Consider the following 22,864-nt stretch of genomic DNA (forward strand, 5'->3'; position numbering starts at 1 on the left):
AGCTACCTGAAGAGTACCAGAGACCCCCCCCCCCCCACTCAAAGGGAATCTGAGCCACCTTGCAGTGTCTCTCTGTGTTGTCAGCGGCAACAACGGGGTAGAATGCATTGGGGACCACCTGCTCTTGAGACACCAGGTGACACCTGACAGCTGTCACACTGGCTCCTGTATCTCTAAGAGCTTCCACTCTATGGCCATTTATGGTCACCCACTGCCTGTACTTCTTAGTGTTCTCAGGCAGCTGGGTTGGAGGGACCACTTCACGGTCTCCTAGCGAGACCAGGGACATCTCTGCGGGACCCCACCCACCTTGGACATCCCTCTCCTCCCCCAAGGCTACACTAGTCACCTGCCGGGGTGGAGCATCAGTGGGTGCTGGTTTACCAAACAATGGACACTTTACATCAGAGGCAAAATGCCCCAAATTGTTACACCTGTAACATCTGACGGGCCCCTTCTGAACAGGAGGACCTGTCGGGGCCCCGGTCGGTTTCTGGGGTGGGGGAGGCTGAGAACCCTTCCCTTGGTTCCCTTGGGGACTATTTTGGGGCCCTTTTTGGAACTGCTTCTGTTTACCCCTGTCCCCCCCACTCTTCTGCTGGGGACCCTGCCCACCTTTGGCGGAATCTCCCACGGTACCCTTGTGGACCCTGGTACTGACCCAGCGGTCCGCCTCCTCAGCAAGCTTCCTCGGGTTAGTCAGCCTACTATCGATCAGGTGCTGGCGTAGCTCAGGAAAACAATTACTGGACAAGTGCTCCCATGCCATTAAATCAAGAAGCCCTTGATAATCATTTACCTTACTACCCTTTACCCAACCATCCAGCGCTCTGCAAAAGAAAGTCACATACTCCACATACGTACTATTGGGAATCTTAGTGCAACCCCTAAACCTCTGTCTATATAACTCAGGGGTCAACCCATACCTAGCCATCAATGCTTCCTTCATATGGGCATAAGAATTATGAACATCAGCAGGTAAATCTAACAGTGTGTCCCGCCCTTCACTCAGGAACCGTCCCCACAACCCCGCTGCCCAATCTTTCTCAGGGACCCGGTGGGAAGACATGGCTACCTCGTAGGCTCTGAACCACTGCCCGATGTCGTCATTCTTGAAGAACTCCTTCACTACATCCTTGGGAATATAAACTCTTGGTTCCGCCGGTACTGGCGGTGTGCTGCCACCAGAGGGATTAAGCTCCAAACTTTTTGCTTTCAGCTCCAGCTCCCTCAGCTTCATGTCATGCTCTAATTGTAGTTTCTTTTCTTCCATGGCTAATCTTTGTTTTTCCATATCCATCTGCCCATGCAGTTTTGCCATCTCCACCTCGTGTGCCCGGGTTGCTGCCCTGTCTGCCAACTCTTCTGGCGACAGGCCTCTGCCAAACTCATGGACACTTTCTGGTGGAACCATTTCCACCTGATTCTCTGGTGCCTTTGACTCATACCAGGCCCTCAGCGCCTTCACGAGTTGGGTCTTGTTTTTCAATCCAGTTTGGGCAATTCTGAACTTGGAGCAAAAACCTCTCAACTCTTCATTGGTATAATTCTGAAGTGCGCTTTCTTCCGAATCTACGTCCTCAAATCCAGAGATTATAGAAGCTGCCCTTCCGGCGGGAAGTGAACCAGGCATGGTTCTAACAACGGAGATTCTTGGCAAAACAAAAACAATTGCTAGTCTTGTGGCTGTGTTACTGGTCTGCTCTCACTACGTGGTGATCAGTGATTCACTATACGCAAACCACAAATGCAAATCCGTAAATCCCACCGCTGCCACCAATGTTAGAAATGAGGGGGCTCTGGTTGACGCAGGTGTGAACCCACAACAAGCAGGGACCCTTTACTTCTTGTCAGGGCGAAGGATGACTCCCCAGAATAACCCCTGCTCACCCTCTAGGTGCGTGGCGCGAGCAGTCTAGGCTAAGTCTCAGGCGTACACGGTTAAGCAAATGCAATTACACATACAGTAAACCCCTTGCATGCACCACAAACGGACACCAATCAGGAAGTATATAAAAATAAGCTTTTATGTAGGTTCAGCAGATTCAAATACAAGGCCCAGTAACGTTGAACTGATGGGGCCACAATTCTTGGAAATACGGTAAAGTTCTCTTTGTTTACGGAAAGTTCTTTAGGCGGGCACAAGGTAACTGTGGGCCTCAGCGCACTCCGTGCTGAAGCAGCGTCCGGGAAGCACACAGCAGATGACAGGGAAATCAGAACGTTGCGGACCCTGGATCCGATGCGAGCTCGCGGTCGAGTTCGTAAGTACAGTACCTTGTTTCTTGACGCAAAGGCGGGTGCGGGATTTCAGCGGCTCTTCGACAGAAGGGCGAGGCGGCATCCGAGGCTCCCACACTTCACGATGGGTGTCTGATCTTCAGGCTCACGACAAGAGCGGGGTGTTGCAGGTGGCGGGTGAACAAAGCGGGGCAGCCGGGCACGCAGATACGTCCGGGCCGTCCGAGGCTTGGAGATGCTCACAAACGCCGATTCCGGCGGGAGGGTGAAGGTGCACAGCGAGCCTCCAACGAGCGAGGTGACAGGGGCAGCCCAGCACAGCGTAGGGGGAGCGGTTCCGATCGAGCGAGGCTCTTCCCAAGGCGGGGGCGGCTAAGCAGTCCTGGTCACGGCTCAGGGAGGGACTGGGGCACGAGGGTCACAGCTCCGGCGAGGGAAGGGACACCACAGTCCAGCGGCAGGCGAGTGAAGATCAGGTAGAGGCCAATGGTCCTGGGGCTCAGTTCAGGGGGCAAGCTCAGTTCCAAGCCCTTGGAGATCGTTTTGGAAAAGCACAAGTCTTGAAAGTAAAAGTAAAGTAAAAGTCTTCAGCAACAGTTTCTCTTCTCTCCTTTGGCAGCAAGGTCACCACTGCAGGCCAATCCCCCAGGATAGGGACAGTCTTCCTCCTACAGCTTTCCCGGTGCCTCCTCCTCAGGCAGAGATTCTTCTTGGTCAAAAGCGGATCTAGTTTCTTAGGAGCAGGGCTCCTACATTTATACAGCAAATCTTTTGTTCTCCCAGGCCAGGGGGGCCCTTGCCTAGTTCAGTCCGGTTTCTGAGCACTTTGTTTACGCGATGCAGGCTTCTTCTTTCAGAGTGCAGGGCAGAGTCCTCAGACGCTCCACAGGGGGTGGAGCCGGCATTGAGGTGGCAGAGCACTGTCCTATTCAGAGCCTAGGAGCACTCCTCCCACCCATCTACCTGTCGATCGTCCTATTCACCACCAGGCTACCTAGCCCTGCCCATCTGGGTTCCCCCAGCCCTGTCACTCACACCAGCCAGACATCAGATACACATCACGCAGAGGCGGGCTGAAACGTTTAGGCAAGCAAAGGCCAGCTTTCTAAAAGCGGCATTTGCAAACCCGGAATATTAAAATAAACCTTACGAAAAGATGTACCTTATTATTCCGAGTTCAGGCATACTAAACTCGATCTTCTACCATGTTCCCTGGGTCGGTTAGGATCATAGGGTGTAACAATCCAAGCCGCCCATACTGGCCTATGAGAACAGGGTAGCCTTACAGCAGTGAACAACAAAATGGCGGCCATTCACTACCAGGACAGGCCACGCATCTAGGCTTGTCCTACCTTAGGCTTACAACGCACCCTGCCCGTGGGCCTACCAGAGGGGTGACTAATATGTAGCTAAGGGAAGGTTTCAGGGACCGGCAAGTGTGGGCACCTGCCAGTCAGCATGTCAGTACCAGACTGCACGCAGGTTCTGCGATGGCAGACCTTAGACGTATTTTACCGGCCGCTTCTGTGGGTGGCACAACCCGTGCTGCAAGCCCACCAGCGGTGTTTGCATTTACATGCCCTGGCGCTCCTGGCGCACTTTACTGGGGCCTGACAGTAAATCAAACAATCCAATCATGGAATCCAACCAACATATACAATTTACATAGGGAGCACTTGCACCGCGACACTGGTTGGCAGTGGCACAGCGCGCTGAGCGGCCAACATCATAAAAACACATGAGGCACAGCGACAAAAAGAGGAAGGGAGACTCACGCCAAGGTGCCAGGTCTAACAACAGCCATATTCAAATCCATTGTAAATAACAAAAGAATAAAAAACGTTATTTTTGGCAAAAAAATCTTTTGTTCTCTTAGGTGTGTTCCCAGTATAAGATTTTATTCCTTCCTTCAAAAATAATTTTTCGTTTGTCGACAACTAATTGAAATATACCTTTGTCTTTGTATTGAGTACATGGATCAAAGCAATTGTACTACCGAACAGAACCACTTGTTCTATGTGTTATTGATTTAGGTCAGTAGGTAGCTAAGAAAACACTTTTCTCACCAGTGCACTTTTTTTTCACTTATGTCACCATACACCTTCACTGCACCGTTTGTGTTGGAAATGAAACGATGTTAAAGAAGAGTGACAATAATTTGAACAGACACATTTAAAAAAGAGGCATAGCGAAACAGAGCTCTCCTTATAAGAGGAGGTTGTTGAGCTTAAAAAGGAATTCTGAATGGATTACTGAAGAGAGCGGTGGAAAAGACACTGGAGTTATTAAAATGTGTACATTCTTAAAAAATTGATACCGTATATGAAAATATTATATACATGTGGGCTTCCTGAACTATATTCTGGGATGGATCCCCAGAGGGATAGTGACATTTTCTCTCTGTACTTGCTGAGAAACATTTCAGTACCTGTATGGAAAATTTGTGGCTATCTATACATTTAGTTTATATGATTTCTATAATGTAGCTACATTAGAGGTTAACAGAGTACTGTAAATAGAAATGGAAAGAAACTTACAATTAAACTTTCGGACACTCAAAAAACAAACAGAAGAAATATATAGATCGCCATAAAGAAGAGAAAAGAGATGAGGGATGGGTATTTTAAGAAGCACTGAGGAGAAAAGGAGCAAACCCTTGAGGGTGATGTCTCCTTCAACGTACCCAACAGGAAACTCCGCTCGACAGACCTCTCCCTGGCTACCGTCCCACGCATCCGAAAGACCACAGCCGGGGGCAAATCCTTCTCCTACCGCGCCGCCAAGACCTGGAACACCCTCCCCCTCATCCTACGACAAACCGAAGACCTTCTAACCTTCAGAAGTCAACTCAAGACCTGGCTGTTCGACCAGTAGCAACAGCACCCCCTCCTCCCCTTCCTTCAGCGCCTTGAAACCCTTGCGGGTATGTAGTGTGCTTTACAAATTAACTGATTGATTGATTACAGAGATGTTAATGGCATTTTTAATTGATATACAAAGTATGATTTTGAATAGGAACGTTTTCAGGATCCCATAGGCTTATGTGATCTACAGCAGGATTCTGTATAGTTGAATCCATGTAGCATCTGGCGTGCTTACTCCTGAAGACCAATCAGAGATCTTGTTCAACATTGCAGCTCTAACCATATTACGCTATTCACCATGGGTCAGCTTGCTTTTACGAAGCAGAGGATGGAGTGTGCAGTAAAGGAATTTACTTTCAAAGCAGAACCTTTCAATGTTCTTTGATGGATATTTATTCTAATCCTGCACACAGGGAACAACTCTAGAGTGTTGGGGAACATTTCAGATTTTTAAATCTGGGTTTTGGCAGCACAGCTGTTGCTTCCAGGTTACATAGAGTGAGCTTTTGCTCTGCTCCTTTCATCCACTATCTTCAATCAGCCTCTTTTTGACATATTTTGGAACTGTGTTAATCGCATCTTGGTTCAGCTCAGTGGAGTATTACTTTACAACTAACTTTATTGGATGTTTGGGTGTACCCTTCCAACAAGTGCTCTCGATGTGTGGCTTGAGGCATTAGTTTACTACTGTAGCCCTTTCTGTCTAGTCAGCTTCCCCCCATGTGTCTCGCTCTGTTTCTCCTCTCTGTTGCCTCCCACCACTCCCTCGTTCCCTTTGTGTTCCTTCCTTGCCCACCACAGTTTAGTATCTCCCACACACCCATTCATCCTTCTTTTGGGCCCTCCTGATTTCTCCTGCCTGACTCACTCTTAAATCTCCTTTCTACCTTCTCTTATATTCTCCTTATTACTCAGCTTTACCACCTTCTCACATGTCCCACCAGCTTCTCTTTCGTTCCCCTGTGTGGTCCGTGTTCCCCTGCCCGCTACCTACTTTCATTGCCCCATAAGCAGCTTCTCTTAAATGATGCCAAAGCTGGATATTTTGTCTTGTTTTGCATTATATAAAAGACAAGCTGTACTGAAGGTTCTCTTGCGTTTATTACCATCTTCTTTTTGTATGTCAATAGAAGGTCATGTGGCAAGGGAGCCTTAATTATACTTCTTCGTGTCTTTCTATGTCATAGAAACTATACAAGTACTATAATAAAGGCTCCCTTCCCTTCGCCCTTCATTTGAAAGAGAAACAAAAACAGAAACACATCAAAGGCAAGGGAGCCTTCAACCCAACCCACCTGTCTTTGTTTGCCTGGCTGTAATGTGTGTATGCTGCATGCATTGACATATCAATCCCAGGCCTACTAACTTTGCCAATGCTTGTAAAATTAAGCGCCATCTGTCCAAAGGTAGTGGACTGAGGCTATGAATTTATTTCATGAACCCTATGAAAATGGTGATAGGTGTTAATCATTTGGGTCAGTAAAGATCTGAAAAGTGCTAAAACCTGATATAACCAGAGGAAGACAATAATTTTGTGACAACTGAGAAGCAATTCCGATCCCTGGGACTCCAATCTACCCGAGGATCTATCTACTACACTGAAGGAATTATGATGGATATCTTTTTGTGCTTTGTCTTTTTAATTTGCTACACCTCTCTTGATCCTTGTGAAGGTTTTCTAGACATTTCTGTGTTTTCTCATCAGAGCACGCAAAATACTGTTAAAATCTGATACAGTTGGTTCATAATTGTATCAAAATGTTGTGTTTTTATTTCCACAATTAGCCTATATAATTGTGAGAGTTTGTTTGTTTCTTTTGTTCTTCCAGCTCCACCTCATACATTGGAATTCTACGCTTTACAGCAATATTGATGAGGCACTGGGGAAATCATATGGAGTAGCCATCATTTCGTTATTTGTCCAGGTGAATATTCTCTTTTTCCATTATATTATCCCTTGCTATTGTTGTATGCGGTTTTCATTCAATTCATTGTCTTCTGGATTTCCTCGTTAGCAATTTTAAATTTTTTGTGCATCATTCGATAAAGCAAAACTAAAAGAATATATATTTTTGTACTGAAACATCAGCAATACAGAGATAACCAAAATAAGTCGTTCGACCTTTTAGTGCCTTTTTCTGAAAGTAAATACTTACATTTTTTGGCTAAAATTTGAATCTTCATACATTTTTTGGGAAGTCTAGACAGATACAAAAGTATGGTAGTAAATTAATTACAGAACACATAAAAAGGAACTCGGTTATTAAAGTACGTAGCTGAACTCTCCTGCTTTCCAATTTTGATTTCTGAGAATAGAGCATCACCTAATCTAATTAAATACTTAAGAGTCTCAAATTTGGGAATAGAGGGCGAAAGGAGTGATCTAGGGAGAATCTCGAGGGGCACAGACAATATGGCCACCTGCTAGATTAACCTTTCTGCTAGAGGTATGATATATATATACACAATGAAAGGGTGTCCAAAGGACCAGCATTTCTTTGGAGCACCTGGACACAGCCTGCTTTTCAATGTTGTGGTGGTGGGATGGTGTTTGCTGCTCCCTTTTAACTCTTGGGCATCCTTAAACTCCTGAATGAGGTGACCCAGTGTTCACTTTTGGGATGCCTCATTAGAATGTATGTGACCTCGTTAGTTATGTCACATACATATTGCATAGGCCTGCAAGGAATTTCCTAGCCCCTCCCAAGTCCATCCAAAATTTTAACTGGTGGTCAGGATTATTTAAAAGGGCTAAGGGCAGCTATACTTTCTGCAGCTCCTCCCTAGCCATGTCCATCAGCTACATCCACTTTTTTTATTTTGAAGGGAGAAGAGAATGTGAGAACGAGATAGGACATAGCAGCCCACCTCACCCCTCCATTCTACCTAACCCATCTACCACACCACAATAGGAGAATTGAACAAGAAGGTAGAATTTGAAGAGAAGCGACTAGGTTGTTCCTAGTACATCCTCTTCCTATTCCCACAAATTGATTCAATTTCAAAGAGTCCCCTCATTTGTTAGTGCTTCTGTGTGCAAGAGATGCTTTGTGAAATGAAGAAGCTGCATGTTTACGTCCCAGCAATGAGCCCCACTCTATTTGCATATTTTCATATGTCTAAGAAAACATTCAAATAGTGTTTAGCTCCTTTCTGAAGCATACACAAACCCAAACTTCTACGTACAGTTTGCAGCCGTGCGGTAACGCAGGCACCTCTTGCTGTTGGCTTGATTGTTTTTGTGCAGGATGGGGTACCTTCCTGCACAAAAACAGTCACTGGAGGCATTTTCCTCGTTCTATGTGTGCTGCAGAATGCAGCACATGTGGAAGGAAGGAAAAACTAGGGGAAATGTAAACATTTCTCCTCGTTCAGCCTGCTTTAGGGAGGCTCAAGGTTTTAGTCTGCCCCAGGTTTACAAGATATCATAAATCTGGGGCAGCGTCAAAGTCCGTGGGTGTTGTGGGGGAAATCCACTGCAACACCTATGGAATGCCTCTTTTACACAGAATAAGGCAAGGCAGCGGCTTGTGCTGCTTTACCTTACTCCATATCTATGAGTCCTTGAGAAGCCATGCAAAGTGGCTTTTCATGGCCTCGTAGATATGGGTCTGCACACTGTGCCTCCGGAGCGTCATTTGTGACGCTCCGACAGAGCAAATGTGAAACAAGGGGCTTGGAATTAAGATCCTAAAAATCCAAACAGTGCCTTGCTGTTTGCTGTAGCGCAGAAAAGTGGAGAAAAAGAGCAATGGGTCTCAATGTTTTCAACTGTAACGTTTTGCAAAGACGGTAGGTCCTCAAAAATAATATACAACTTTAGCAGACATGTGCAGTGTTTGTAGTTCATCAGCAATAGAGCCATTGTTTATAGGATTTTTTTCTAGCATTTATCAAACATGCATTACTTGATAGCAGAAAATCTTATCATTAGAAATTGGGGGGAGAAGGGTAGCTCTATATTTTGGAAATGTGCACAAGAATTGGAATTTGGGGGGGCATTTGCATCACCAACAATTCTGCATTAAACATAATGCTAGCTGATTCTGAGGAAGTTTTTGCAAACCATGTATTTTGTGCTCACATACAATCAGAAGGGAATAATATTATGCCAGAAAGATGCATGTAGTTAGGTTGATTTTGGTGGTAAAGCTCGCTGACGTATTTGAGCCTGGGTTTATCTGGCACTTGTGTAAACCTACAAATTCCAGTCATTTCTGAATGCTAGAAATCAGGAGGTCTCCTTGGTGGTGTGGCTTTCGCGGATGCTACCAATTTTCGTTCCCAGAATGCTCTGCACAAGTCAACAACGGTATTAAAACAGAATTCCCTCAAATTTTTGCAACTAAAAGCTCCAGAATGAATGTGATACAGCAAAACTTTCACCGCCCAGTGTTCACATACACCTACCTAAAAGAACAGTACCTCACGTTTGTGGGTGGGCTTTGACCAACCCACAGGAACAGACCGATGTGTGACCATGTGAAGTCAATATAGTCTCAAAGTGGTTTTTACATTGCCATCATATTGCCCTGTTTGTCTCCTGTGCAATAGACCCACCTACATGTCAAGCATGTGGAAATCAAGTGTAGTAATAAAGGTTCCTCTCCTAATTTCTCAAGTGCCACTTACTTTTAAAGCCAAAAAACTGTGGCATTTACCGATATTGGTGATTTTGTTTGTGGGAGAATCACACCAGTGTCTTGAATCATCTTGCAAATAAAATCTTTGCATTGTAAGATGTTGTTTTGTTGTGATACTGCTCTAATAAAGCATATGAAACCAAATTTGTCACCCCTTAATCTACATCTGTAGTGCCTAAACTGAGAAAATGACTATACTCCATGCTGGCCTTGTGCTTTAAATGTGACTGCACGGGGGTGTGTGCAGAGCATAATACTGCAAACTGAGTCAAGTGAATACACTGCTGGGCCCATACCAATATATTTTTTCCAAATGAACCCTTCAAGTGATAAATATATTGAAACTAAACCCACTTGTAAGTATTTACCTAAAGCTTCAGGGTACCTGATTCACAAAGGTAAACTTACACTTTTGTGTACGTTTACGATTGTTTGCTATTTACAAAGGGATTTATGGGTAGTATATTTACAAGTGAGGAGTATCTGCAAATAAAAAGATACAGTCCTATCTTTTTATGTGTGGAAACTCCGCACTCCTAAAGATACTACACGTCAATTCCTTTGTGAATACCAAAAAGTTGTAAGCTTACACAAAAGTGTAAGTTTGCCTTTGTGAACAGGTCTACACTGAGCATACTTCTGGACATCCTTCAGAGTATGGTCTAATTTAGCTTGAAAGGTATGAGAATATCAGGACAGTCTGTACTCAGTAACCCCCGTCGAGCAGTACACGCCTTCCTGTGGTACTAACTGGTCTGCCTCAGAGAGTCTGCCGTTGATGGCAGACATGTTTATTGTCCTGGTAGTGCAGTGAATCTGTACTTTCTGATCCATTACCTGCTCCAAACTAGCTCATTCTCTGAATGGGGAATTCGGCCCATGTCATTTAATCTTTTCAACATAAGTACACTAGTTAACTACTTAGTTTATTCTAGCCATTCCAGCCTCTGATGAGTTAAGGAAACTTATTACTCGCACTGTGCCGTCAGTGGGCCACTCTCCTTTCAGAGGTTGACCTTGATACCCCCAGAGTTTCACTCAGAAGACAATTAAGAGTGTATGGCTGAAGGGTCAGACACAAGGACTGACAAGAATGCTGCAAAAAGCATTCACCTCATGTGTGAAATTTCCTGTCACGTGCTGAAGTTGAGGCCTGTAGCTGAATGTTATATAGTGTCCTTAAAACCCAAGATAAATTCTTATTTTGAAACTGCTATTGCCCATTTATATTAAAATGTGCTTTTGCCTTTGTGTTTAAGAGAATAATGATATATAGTTGAGTTCCTGATTACCAAATAGGCAAAGTAGGAATCGGCCTTTGGGCCCTGCTCCTTTTAGGGGCCCCACGACAATGGATGAAAATAATATTGATTTGATCTTGAAAGAAAATGACAATCAAGCTCTCTTAAATTGTTTACATAAGATAGAAAAAAACAAATCAGCTCAAAGAAATGAAAACTTTCCATTAAAGAAACTATAGAGAAAATACTGTATTAGTGTAATGTACCAATTAACAACTTGAAGTACATAAACCAGAGACTCACATAACAGTTCGTCTCTGAAAAATTCATCTTTAGGCAGCTGTCAGTTTGTAAAAAAATCTGGTGCAAACTATGTGCGTGTAATGTACAGTAGTGATGGCAATCTCCAAAATTAAAAACGTGTTAGGAGATAATTTGCGAGGGGGTCCACGAAATTCTGACTGCGTAGGAGCCTCCAGAGGGTTTAATCCATCAGTGATAAGGTTCTTTAATGGTCTCTGTGTTCCCTCCTAAACACCACCTCTGAATTAAGCAGTTACAAATGGATGGTTTATTGTTAAAATACTTGCGGCTCTTAAGGGAGGTCAGAGGGGGGGAGAAAGGGTTGAAATACAAAGCATGTCACGAGCATTCCTTGGAGGGAAAAACAAGCACATTTATCACAATTTCTATATCCAGCCTTAAGGGGACGTAGTGCTAGCATATGAGTTAATACTAGATATTACAACGTCATGGATTCCAACAATACCCTTTTACCCGTAGAACACCACTTCCAGCACAAATAGTCGTTGTGTTGATGTACTTTAGCTCATTTACATATTCCATCATAATCGTCAGAGTCCCACATTAGACATTACATAGCTCTTTCTTGTTTGTTTGCTGATTATTTTTAAGAATTATTTTATTTTTTATATTGCACCAGTATGCAACTTTTGGTCACTTCCCAGCACAAGACATGCAGTTGAAAATCAAGGAAGTAGCTATAGTTGAGTTGGTATATGCTCTGGATGAGAGAAATGGCTTAGATTAGTTACTGGATTAAATACCAGGATTCAGGTGTATGTTTGATGACATTAGTGGCAGAGAGCTCTGAAGGGAATATTGGCTAACAGACAGTCACCACTTGAGTCCATCAAACTCAAAAGGAACGTCCCGCATGATATTAATATTTGTTATGTATAGCATCATGCTTGTCAGTCATGTAGTTGTCTGGTAATCTGAGCAGGTGTTTTTGCATTTTTTAGAGAATAGTAATCCAATCTGAATGGCGAGTGTTCTTGAGCTTTAGGTCCTGCAGTCCCAAGCACCTGTTTCTGTGTGTTACTCTCCTCACTTTGGCGGTCGGATGAATTGAAAGAATTGACATTGACAGTTTGAAGGTAGTTTTTGGAATGGTTTTACACATGCACTAGCCTTGTGTTGCAACATGCTTTATACGTTTCACATAGTAGTTTGCATTTTGTCCTGTATACCACAGGTATACTTCACCGTTTTCTAATGCAGACTTACTATGGTCTCATTTCCTCTACCCGTGAGCCAGCCTTGGTGCATTCTTTCTGCATTTATTGTAGCTAGTGTGTTTTATCAAGAAGATCCCTTTGGGCGTCAATTAAGTAGTTGTGCCAGGGCCATGGCTAATGGTCTGGCCAGTCCCGCTCCATGCTCTGCTGAAGGAGGACCCTATTGACCACTTTAATAAGTTAAGCTGGGGTCATCGTACATTTTCTGGTCACTCCCCATCCTCTGATGTAGGGGGATCCCTTGTAATCACCCTGAAGTAATCAAGCTAGGTAATGTCGAATGGCCTGGCCAGTCCCGTTCAATTTTCTCCTGGAAGAGGACCTCTTTGGACATCGTTCAGTAGTCGAGCCAGTGCCTTGACTTGTGGACTGGTCGATCCCACTGAATAATCTGCTGAAGGGGACATCAGTACAATGCGTCGAAGTAGTTGCGCTAGGCCATGACTAAAGGCCTGGTCAACCCCACTCAATGCTCTGCCACAGGGGTGATAGAATCTCGTGGAGTAGTGACATCTGCAAGCTCGTTCCTAAGGTGCCTCTTTGCTACTGCCGCATATATTATATAGTGCATTGCCTATCGCCACATAAGTATAACCAAAGATTTAAAGAGATTTATCCATTATGTACAGTATAGATTTTGAGACATTTACACAGCAAGCTTTATTCGAGGGAAACCAGGAAGAGGAACGGCTAGCACTCAATATTTGATAGCTCTATTTCAGTAAAGCTTCATGTCCATCTCAGCTGGATGGCTGTACCTATAATCCCCTCTGATAGCAGGAGTGCAAGTGGAGGTCATTCAGAGATTCCAGGCAGGATGCCTCATTACATTTGATGTCATGCAGTACAGTTTTGCAACAGAGTGTTCATGTGGTTAATCGCTCTTTTCTCCTCTCTCTTGTTTTCTCTTTCCTCACGTGCTCTTGCATTAGATAGGAAAAGAACATTTGGGCCTTAAGGCAGTTACGGATATTCTCCAGGATATCCAGTACAAGGTAAGGCATTGTTTGACTGAGCGAAGCATACTGGCTGTGATGAACTGCTTTGCAAACATGGGAGCGAAATTGAATTGTGGTTTCACACTTATTGCAAATGCTTTTATATGTATCCCACTAAACACAAGGCATTCTTATCTAGCAGGATGCTTTTACACTTCCAGTTGCTTGCACATATCCGGTTGTGAGTGGGTAGACTGTTACTTAATCAGAATTTGTTGAGTCAGTGATAATACACATTCGCATTGGAAGCCATCCACCCACACATAGTAGCTTGCTTATTCGGAGGATACATGGAGGGACTCAGACTATAGTGTGATCGATCTACAGTCGATTTTAGAAATTACAATTAGACGCCGTTAAGTGGAATATTGGATTATTAGAAGCCCCCCTGAAGATAATGGGGTGGCTCAGGGTTGTCAATGGCTGGCATAAACCTTCTGCTAAAAAATACCAAATGTTTGTTTTTCTGTTTCTGCCTCTATGATATACACAAACTTTCTCTCGGGGCCAAATTTACAGTGTGGTTTATGGCCGAGGGCCACACCGGTGGGAGCGGGGTCAGAGGGAGAGGGGCGGGGCTAAAGCAAAAAAAATTGTGATCATGAGGTTGAACACAGGTCCCTGCAGCAGACGCCTTCATCCACTGAGCCACCAGACCCGGCATACACACATCTCTCTCTCTCTCTCTTTCTCCCTCTCCCCCTCCCTCCCTCTCCCCCCCTCCCTCTCCCTCCCTCCTCCTACCCCTCTCTACCCCTCCCCCTCCCTCCCTCCCTCTCTCTCTCTCCCTGTCTCTATCCCTGTCTCTCTCCCTGTTGCCCTCCCTCTGTCGCCCTCCTCCCTCTGTCTCCCTCCTCCCTCTGTCTCCCTCTCTGTCTCCCTCTCTATGTCTCCCCCTCTGTCGCCCTCCTCCCTCCGTCACCCTCCCTCCGTCGCCCTCCCTCTGTCGCCCTCCCTCTGTTGCCCTCCTCCCTCTGTCGCCCTCCCTCCATCGCCCTCCCTCTGTCGCTCTCCTTCTGTCGCCCTCCACCCTCCGTCTCCCTCCCTCAGTCTCCCTCCCTCCATCTCCCTCCATCCATCTCCCTCCCTCTGTCCCCCTCCCTGTCTCTCTCCCTCTGTCTCTCTCCCTCCATCTCTCTCCCTCCGTCTCCCTCCCTGTCTCCGTCTCTCTCCCTGTCTCTGTCTCCCTCCCTCTGTCTCCCTCCCTCCGACTCCCTCCCTGTCTCTCTCCCTGCCTTTGTCTCCCTCCCTCTCCCTGTCTCTCTCCCTCTATCTCCCTCCCTCACCCTCTGTCTCTCTCCCTCTGTCTCTCTCTCCCTCCGACTCGGTCTCCGTCTCCCTCCCTCCCTCCGTCTCCTTCCCTCCCTGTCTCCCTCTGTCTCCCTCCCTCCCTGTCTCCCTCCGTCTCCCTCCCTCCCTGTCTCCCGCCGTCTCCCTCCCTCCGTCTCCCTCCCTCCCTGTCTCTCTCCATCTCCCTCCCTCCATCTGTCTCCCTCCGTCTCCCTCCCTCCCTCTGTCTCCCTCCTTCTCCCTCCCTCCGTCTCCCTCCCTCCGTCTCCCTCCCTCCGTCTCCCTCCCTCTCTCCCTGTCTCTCTCCTTCCCTCTGTCTCCCTCCCTCTCTCCCTCCCACTGTCTCCCTCCCTCTCCCTCCCTCTGTCTTCCTCCCTCCCTCCATCTGTCACCCTCCATCTCCCTCGCTGTCTCCCTCCCTCCCTCTGTCACCCTCCGTCTCTCTCCCGGTCTCCCTCCCTCCCTCCCTCCCTCTGTCTCCCTCCCTCCGTCTCTCTCTCTCTGCCTCCCTCCCTCTATCTCTCCATGTCTCTCTCCCTGTCTCTCTCCCTCCCTCTGTCTCCCTCTGTCTCCCTCCCTCTCCCTCTGTCTCTCGCCCTCTGTCTACCTCTCCCTCCCTCCCTCCGTCACCCTCCGTCTCCCTCCCTCTGTCTCCCTCCCTCTGCCTACCTCACTGCCTCCCTCTCTGCCTCCCTCTCTCTGTCTCTCTGTCTCCCTTCCTCTCCCTCCGCCTCCCTCCCTCTCCCTCTGTCTCTCTCCCTCTGTCTCCCCCAGACTGCGCCTCTCTGTCTCCCTCCCTCTGTCACCCTCCGTCTCCCTCCCTGTCTCCCTCCCTCCCTCCCTCTGTCACCCTCCGTCTATCTCCCTGTCTCCCTCCCTCTCCCTGTCTCTCTCCCTCCGTCTCCCTCCCTCTGCCTCTGTCTCCCTCACTCTCTCTGTCTCCCTCCCTCCCTCTGTCTCCCTCCCTCTGTCTCCCTCCGTCTCCCTCCCTCTGTCTCCCTCCCTCCCTCTCCCTCCCTCTCCCTCCCACTCTCCCTCCCTCCCTCTCCCTCCCTCTCCTTCCTTCTCCCTCCCTCCGTCTCCCTCCGTCTCCCTCCATCTCCCTCCCTCCCCCTCCCTCCATCTCCCTCCCTCCCTGTCTCCCTCCATCTCCCTCCCTCTGTCTCCCTCCCTCCGTCTGTCTCCCTCCATCTTCCTCCCTCCCTCTGTCTCCCTCCCTCTGTCTCCCTCCATCTCCCTCCCTCCATCTCCCTCCCTCTCTCCCTATCTCTCTCCTTCCCTCTGTCTCCCTCCCTCTCTCCCTGTCTCTCTCCCTGTCTCTCTCCCTCCCACTGTCTACCTCCCACTGTCTCCCTCCCTCTCCCTCCCTCCCTCCCTCCATCTGTCACCCTCTGTCTCCCTCGCTGTCTCCCTCCCTCCCTCCCTCTGTCACCATCCGTCTCTCTCCCTGTCTCCCTCCCTCCCTCCCTCTGCCTCCCTCCCTCTCTCCGTCTCCCTCCCTCCCTCCGTCTCCCTCCCTCAGTCTCCCTCCCTCCATCTCCCTCCCTCCATCTCTCTCCCTCCGTCTCCCTCCCTGTCTCCGTCTCTCTCCCTGTCTCTGTCTCCCTCCCTCTGTCTCCCTCCCTCCGACTCCCTCCCTGTCTCTCCCCCTGCCTCTGTCTCCCTCCCTCTCCCTGTCTCTCTCCCTCTGTCTCCCTCCCTCACCCTCTGTCTCTCTCCCTCTGTCTCCCTCTCCCTCCGACTCGGTCTCCGTCTCCCTCCGTCTCCCTCCCTCCCTCCGTCTCCTTCCCTTCCTGTCTCCCTCTGTCTCCCTCCCTCCCTGCCTCCCTCCGTCTCCCTCCCTCCCTGTCTCCCGCCGTCTCCCTCCCTCCGTCTCCCTCCCTCCCTGTCTCTCTCCATCTCCCTCCCTCCGTCTGTCTCCCTCCGTCTCCCTCCCTCCCTCTGTCTCCCTCCTTCTCCCTCCCTCCGTCTCCCTCCCTCCGTCTCCCTCCCTCCGTCTCCCTCCCTCTCTCCCTGTCTCTCTCCTTCCCTCTGTCTCTCTCCCTCTCTCCCTGTCTCTCTCCCTGTCTCTCTCCCTCCCACTGTCTCCCTCCCTCTCCTTCCCTCTGTCTTCCTCCCTCCCTCCATCTGTCACCCTCCATCTCCCTTGCTGTCTCCCTCCCTCTGTCACCCTCCGTCTCCCTCCCGGTCTCCCTCCCTCCCTCCCTCTGTCTCCCTCTCTCTGTCTCTCTCTCTCTGCCTCCCTCCCTCTATCTCTCCATGTCTCTCTCCCTGTCTCTCTCCCTCCCTCTGTCTCCCTCTGTCTCCCTCCCTCTCCCTCTGTCTCTCGCCCTCTGTCTACCTCTCCCTCCCTCCCTCCGTCACCCTCCGTCTCCCTCCCTCTGTCTCCCTCCCTCTGCCTACCTCACTGCCTCCCTCTCTGCCTCCCTCTCTCTGTCTCTCTGTCTCCCTTCCTCTCCCTCCGCCTCCCTCCCTCTCCCTCTGTCTCTCTCCCTCTGTCTCCCCCAGACTGCGCCTCTCTGTCTCCCTCCCTCTGTCACCCTCCGTCTCCCTCCCTGTCTCCCTCCCTCCCTCTGCCACCCTTCGTCTATCTCCCTGTCTCCCTCCCTCTCCCTGTCTCTCTCCCTCCGTCTCCCTCCCTCTGCCTCTGTCTCCCTCACTCTCTCCGTCCCCCTCCCTCCCTCTGTCTCCCTCCCTCTTTCTCCCTCCGTCTCCTTCCCTCTGTCTCCCTCCCTCCCTCTCCCTCCCTCTCCCTCCTACTCTCCCTCCCTCCCTCTCCCTCCCTCTCCCTCCCTCTCCCTCCCTCCGTCTCCCTCCGTCTCCCTCCATCTCCCTCCCTCCCTCTCCCTCCCTCCATCTCCCTCCCTCCTTGTCTCCCTCCATCTCCCTCCCTCTGTCTCCCTCCCTCCGTCTGTCTCCCTCCATCTCCCTCCCTCCCTCTGTCTCCCTCCCTCTGTCTCCCTCCATCTCCCTCCCTCTCTCCCTATCTCTCTCCTTCCCTCTGTCTCCCTCCCTCTATCCCTGTCTCTCTCCCTATCTCTCTCCCTCCCACTGTCTACCTCCCACTGTCTCCCTCCCTCTCCCTCCCTCCCTCCCTCCATCTGTCACCCTCCGTCTCCCTCGCTGTCTCCCTCCCTCCCTCCCTCTGTCACCATCCGTCTCCCTCCCTGTCTCCCTCCCTCCCTTCCTCTGCCTCCCTCCCTCTCTCTGTCTCCCTCCCTCCCTCCCTCCCTCTGTCTCCCTCCATCTCCCTGCCTCTGTCTCCCTCCCTCCATCTCCCTCCCTCCCCCTCCCTCTCTCTCCCTCCCTCTACCTCCTTCCTTCTCCCTCCCTCCGTCTCCCTCTCTCCGTCTCCCTCCCTCCCTCTCTCCATCTCCCTCCCTCCGTCTCCCTCCCTCCCTCTCCCTCGCTCCCTCCTCTCCCTCCTTCCTTCTCCCTCCCTCCGTCTCCCTCCCTCCATCTCCCTACATTTCCCTCCCTCCGTCTCCCTCCCTCTGTCTCCCTCTGTCTCCCTCCCTCCGTCTCCTTCCCTCTGTCTCCCTCCCTCCGTCTCTCTCTCTGCCTCCCTCCCTCTATCTCTCCATGTCTCTCTCCCTGTCTCTCTCCCTCCCTCTGTCTCCCTCTGTCTCCCTCCCTTTCCCTCTGTCTCTCGCCCTCTGTCTCCCTCTCCCTCCCTCCCTCCCTCTGTCACCCTCCGTCTCCCTCCCTCTGTCTCCCTCCCTCTGCCTTCCTCACTGCCTCCCTCTCTGCCTCCCTCTTTCTGTCTCTCTGTCTCCCTTCCTCTCCCTCCGCCTCCCTCCCTCCCTCTCCCTCTGTCTCCCTCCCTCTGTCTCCCCCAGACTGCGCCTCTCTGTCTCCCTCCCTCTGTCACCCTCTGTCTCCCTCCCTGTCTCCCTCCCTCCCTCCCTCTGTCACCCTCCGTCTAACTCCCTGTCTCCCTCCCTCTCCCTGTCTCTCTCCCTCTGTCTCCCTCCCTCTCTCCATCTCCCTCCCTCCCTCCGTCTCCCTCCCTCTGTATCCCTCCATCTCCCTCTCTCTGTCTCCCTCCCTCCCTCCCCCTCCTTCTCTCCCTCCCTCCGTCTCCCTCCCTCTCCCTCCTTCCTTCTCCCTCCCTCCATCTCCCTCCATCTCCCTCCCTCTGTCTCCCTCCCTCCATCTCCCTCCCTCCGTCTCCCTCCCTCTGTCTCCCTCCCTCCGTCTCTCTCTCTGTCTCCCTCCCTCCGTCTCTCTCTCTGTCTCCCTCCCTCTATATCTCCATGTCTCTCTGTCTGTCTCTCTCCCTCCGTCTCCCTCTGTCTCTCTCCCTGCCTCTCTCCCTCCCTCTGTCTCCCTCCCTCTCCCTCCCTCCGTCACCCTCCGTCTCCCTCCCTCTGTCTCCCTCCCTCTGCCTCCCTCACTGCCTCCCTCACTGCCTCCCTCTCTCTGTCTCTCTGCCTCCCTTCCTCTCCCTCCACCTCCCTCCCTCTCCCTCTGTCTCCCTCCCTCTGTCTCCCCAGACTGCGCCTCTCTGTCTCCCTCCTTCTGTCACCCTCCATCTCCCTCCCTGTCTCCCTCCCCCTCCCTCTGTCACCCCCAGTCTAACTCCCTGTCTCCCTCCCTCTCCCTGTCTCTATCCCTCCGTCTCCCTCCCTCTGCCTCTGTCTACCTCCCTCTCTCCGTCTCCCTACCTCCCTCTGTCTCCCTTCTTCTGTCTCCCTCCGTATCCCTCCCTCTGTCTCCCTCCCTCCCTCCCTCTCCCTCCCACTCTCCCTCCCTCCCTCCCTCTCCCCCTCTCCCTCCCTCTCCCTCCTTCCTTTTCCCTCCCTCCGTCTCCCTCTGTCTCCCTCCATCTCCCTCCCTCCGTCTCCCTCCCTCCATCTCCCTCCCTCCGTCTCCCTCCCTCTGTCTCCCTCCCTCCGTCTCTCTCTCTGTCTCCCTCCCTCCCTCTATATCTCCATGTCTCTCTCCCTGTCTGTCTCCCTCCCTCTCCCTCTTTCTCCCTCTGTCTCCCTCCCTCACCCTCCCTCCGTCACCCTCCATCTCCCTCCCTCTGCCTCCCTCACTGCCTCCCTCTCTGCCTCCCTCTCTCTGTCTCTCTCTGTCTCCCTTCCTCTCCCTCCCTCTGCCTCCCTCCCTCTCCCTCTGTCTCCCTCCCTCTGTCTCCCCCAGACTGCGCCTCTCTGTCTCCCTCTCTCTGTCACCCTCTGTCAACCTCTGTCTCCCTCCCTCTCCCTCCGTCACCCTCTGTCATCTCACCCCGTGTGTGTGTGTCAGCCCTCAGCCCGGGCTGAGACAGCTTCCCAGCACGCACACACAGCCGCACTGAGACGGCTTCCCAGTGCACACACACAGCTGCACCCGAGTACTTCACAGGTCTTTAAAAGACCATTTACATGTTAATAAAGCTTTGTTGTATTTCACCTCTTAGACCCCTGCATGTCCACTTTGACAATCACTGGAATCTCCCGGCCCCCACAGAGCAAAGTCTCAGAGTCCGGGCGGCTGCACCCGGCAGTGTTTGCTAACACTATTTAAATATTTTTTTAAAAACACAGGTAGGATGTCTGCAAGGTCCGCGGGCCGCCAAGGAAGGCTTGCTGGGCCGCTGGCGGCCCGCGGGCCGTACTATGAGTAACCGTGATAGAACAATCTGCCCTCAGAGTGTGGAATGTTCTAACAGCATTACAGCCCTGCTGCCTTGGACTGCACTGGTTGTTAGAGGCGTGCTCCTTCAATATTGGCCCTCGCCTGTGGCTCGAATCAATAACTCGGGCAGAGGGCCTTTAACCATCAGTAGACCACTGACTAGAGGGCTGAAGAGCTACATTAAATACTGCATTTCTGATGGTTGATTGTTTTTTCATTTAATTTAAAACACAGCACACATGAGTTTAAGTTAAGATATTTAAGTTTTTTCTCTATTTGGTGACCTGAAGAGAGCATAGACTCATTAAATGATATACTTAATGGGCTCCCAAGTACATGCCCCTTACGGATTCTCTACACTTGTTAATGAGGGTACAGAATGAATAAAAAGAATGCTGCTTGGCATGTGTTTAATAACATTTCAATTCAATGCTGAAGTCGACATGCTCAGCAGGTGTTAGGGGATATAGTCTTGGTTGGCTAACTCATCACCGAGCCCACTGTCGATCAATAACCAGGAGACGACTGTACGAAATTAGCCTTACATATTACTCACTGTACAACATTAGCTTCCAATACGCACAGATGTTTTGTCCTTAAAAGGAGCACAGGTAGTAAGATAAACAAGTGCAGGGGACTGTGATGTCAATGGGACCCTTCAGGCATTAGGTGTGCCCTCACCTCAGGCTCTCTATTTCCCAGTCCTGCTTCCACCAACGATGGTGGGTGGAATGCCATGGACAATGGCTGCCAGCACAACTCCATTCTCCTATTGGCTGTGTGATTCCCATTCATGCTCACCCTCGCCCTTTTCAAGGCTATATTTACTCCCCTATTATGAGGTGATCTCAGGCACTACCTCAGGGGTGAAGAATGCGCCCAGTATTCCATTATCTGTCAGCAGTAATGCTGGGGTCACTCGAACTGTGCATGCCCGAAATACTTCGTGCAGCCACTACCCCTCTCAATCCCCTTATAGGGCACGAAATTGGTTGAGATAGTAAGCCAGTTGTGACCAATAAGAATATTCCAAAGCTAACCGTCCAGATCTACACTTGTACATTTCCGCAAGCACCATTGTACGTAGGTCAATGCAGTAGTAACCGAGAATTTGCTTCCACACTGCCAGTGTCTGTGAGGCACATTCTGAGGGTCCAAATCAAAAAGGGATGTGTGCATTTAAGTTCACCAAAGGCAGAAACACAGGTATGTTAATTTATTTACATTGCTTTTCTAGAGCACTTCTTTTACCAAGTGGTATTAGTGCTACCTATTGGGAAGAGAGTATGCATACAGAAACTATCGAGCCAAACATTAATTAGAAGAGACCCCAGAGAGCGCGGAGGTAAGGAGAGGGGAACGAGAGAGTAGCTAGCTAAAACATGACCTCCAAGCAATAACCCAAAGCACATTCAAAGGGTTGTAAAATAAAACGTTCGAGTTTACATTAATTATATCGGCTCTCAGCTGTGGAGTTGGGTGCCAATCCGCATCCAGGACGGGTGGGGGTGCAGCACAAGGGATTTCTCTAAGGATAAATGTATTCCTCTCCAGAGAAAGAAAAAAACGTTCGAATTTGAAAATGCTCTTTTTCTAAGCATATGCAGACGTACAGCATGTACTTTTACGCATGTGTAAGTGCTTAGGCATGGGAATAATTCTGAAAAGCTATGACTGTCGCAGCTTCTCAGGCGTACTCTCTGAAATATTTAAAGACCGCGAACAAATTGTACATTTATTGCTGGGACTCAGATACCTGAAGAGAAATGTGCCATCCAAATATGTATTCATCTTAGATGAACTAAAGATGCGTCCATCCAATAAAAAGATGACTGGTGATGTCACTACTACTTTAGCCTTTTCATCAAACCACAGCAAACGGAATGTGCCTTATATTTGTGGTTACCTCATGAAGGTGGCACACACCTATTTTAGGATTATTAAATATTCAGAGCTGGTTGAAATATGGTTCTTGAATGTAAACAAAGTATTTTTTTAGTATTTGTTTCAAATGGACTGCAGTCCTGCACCAGTGGTCGAAGTGGGGGGAAAAAAGTAGGGAAACTGTGGGCGGAGAATCAGAGGGCGGGAACAATCTGGGGATTGGGTCAGTGGGCGGAGTCAGAGGTGTGGCAGAAAGAGCAAAATATCCCAAATTTTAGTATTTGTTTCCCATTTCACTAACCGGTTACAGCTTATTACGCTATTTAATTTAACAAATGGATACACATGTTTAGTTAAGGTTTAATATGAGTTATTGACATTAAAATACATTCACAAAGTGGGATACATTTCCAATCACAGAATGTCCCAAATATCCTTAAAAGTGAAATTGCAAGCCATTTGTCTCCGAGCCATGGAGTTTCTGTCATCAGCACGTCTCCTCCATTTTCCCACAAGAGCAGTTCAAACACGAATGGC

At 49.4% G+C, this 22,864-nt stretch overlaps 1 protein-coding gene across 1 annotated transcript in view; it reads left to right on the forward strand.

The window, feature by feature from the left end:
- CA8 (carbonic anhydrase 8 (inactive)) overlaps nucleotides 1-22,864 on the forward strand; it is a 647,887-nt gene that overhangs the window by 326,093 nt on the left and 298,930 nt on the right. Inside the window, exons 4-5 of the mRNA XM_085605561.1 lie at nucleotides 6,935-7,030; nucleotides 13,463-13,525. Of these exons, the coding sequence (XP_085461687.1) occupies nucleotides 6,935-7,030; nucleotides 13,463-13,525 (159 nt within the window). The remainder of the gene's footprint in view (nucleotides 1-6,934; nucleotides 7,031-13,462; nucleotides 13,526-22,864) is intronic.

This window comes from Triturus cristatus, chromosome 5_1, assembly GCF_964204655.1.
Source record: "Triturus cristatus chromosome 5_1, aTriCri1.1, whole genome shotgun sequence".
Classification (NCBI taxonomy): Eukaryota; Metazoa; Chordata; class Amphibia; order Caudata; family Salamandridae; genus Triturus; species Triturus cristatus.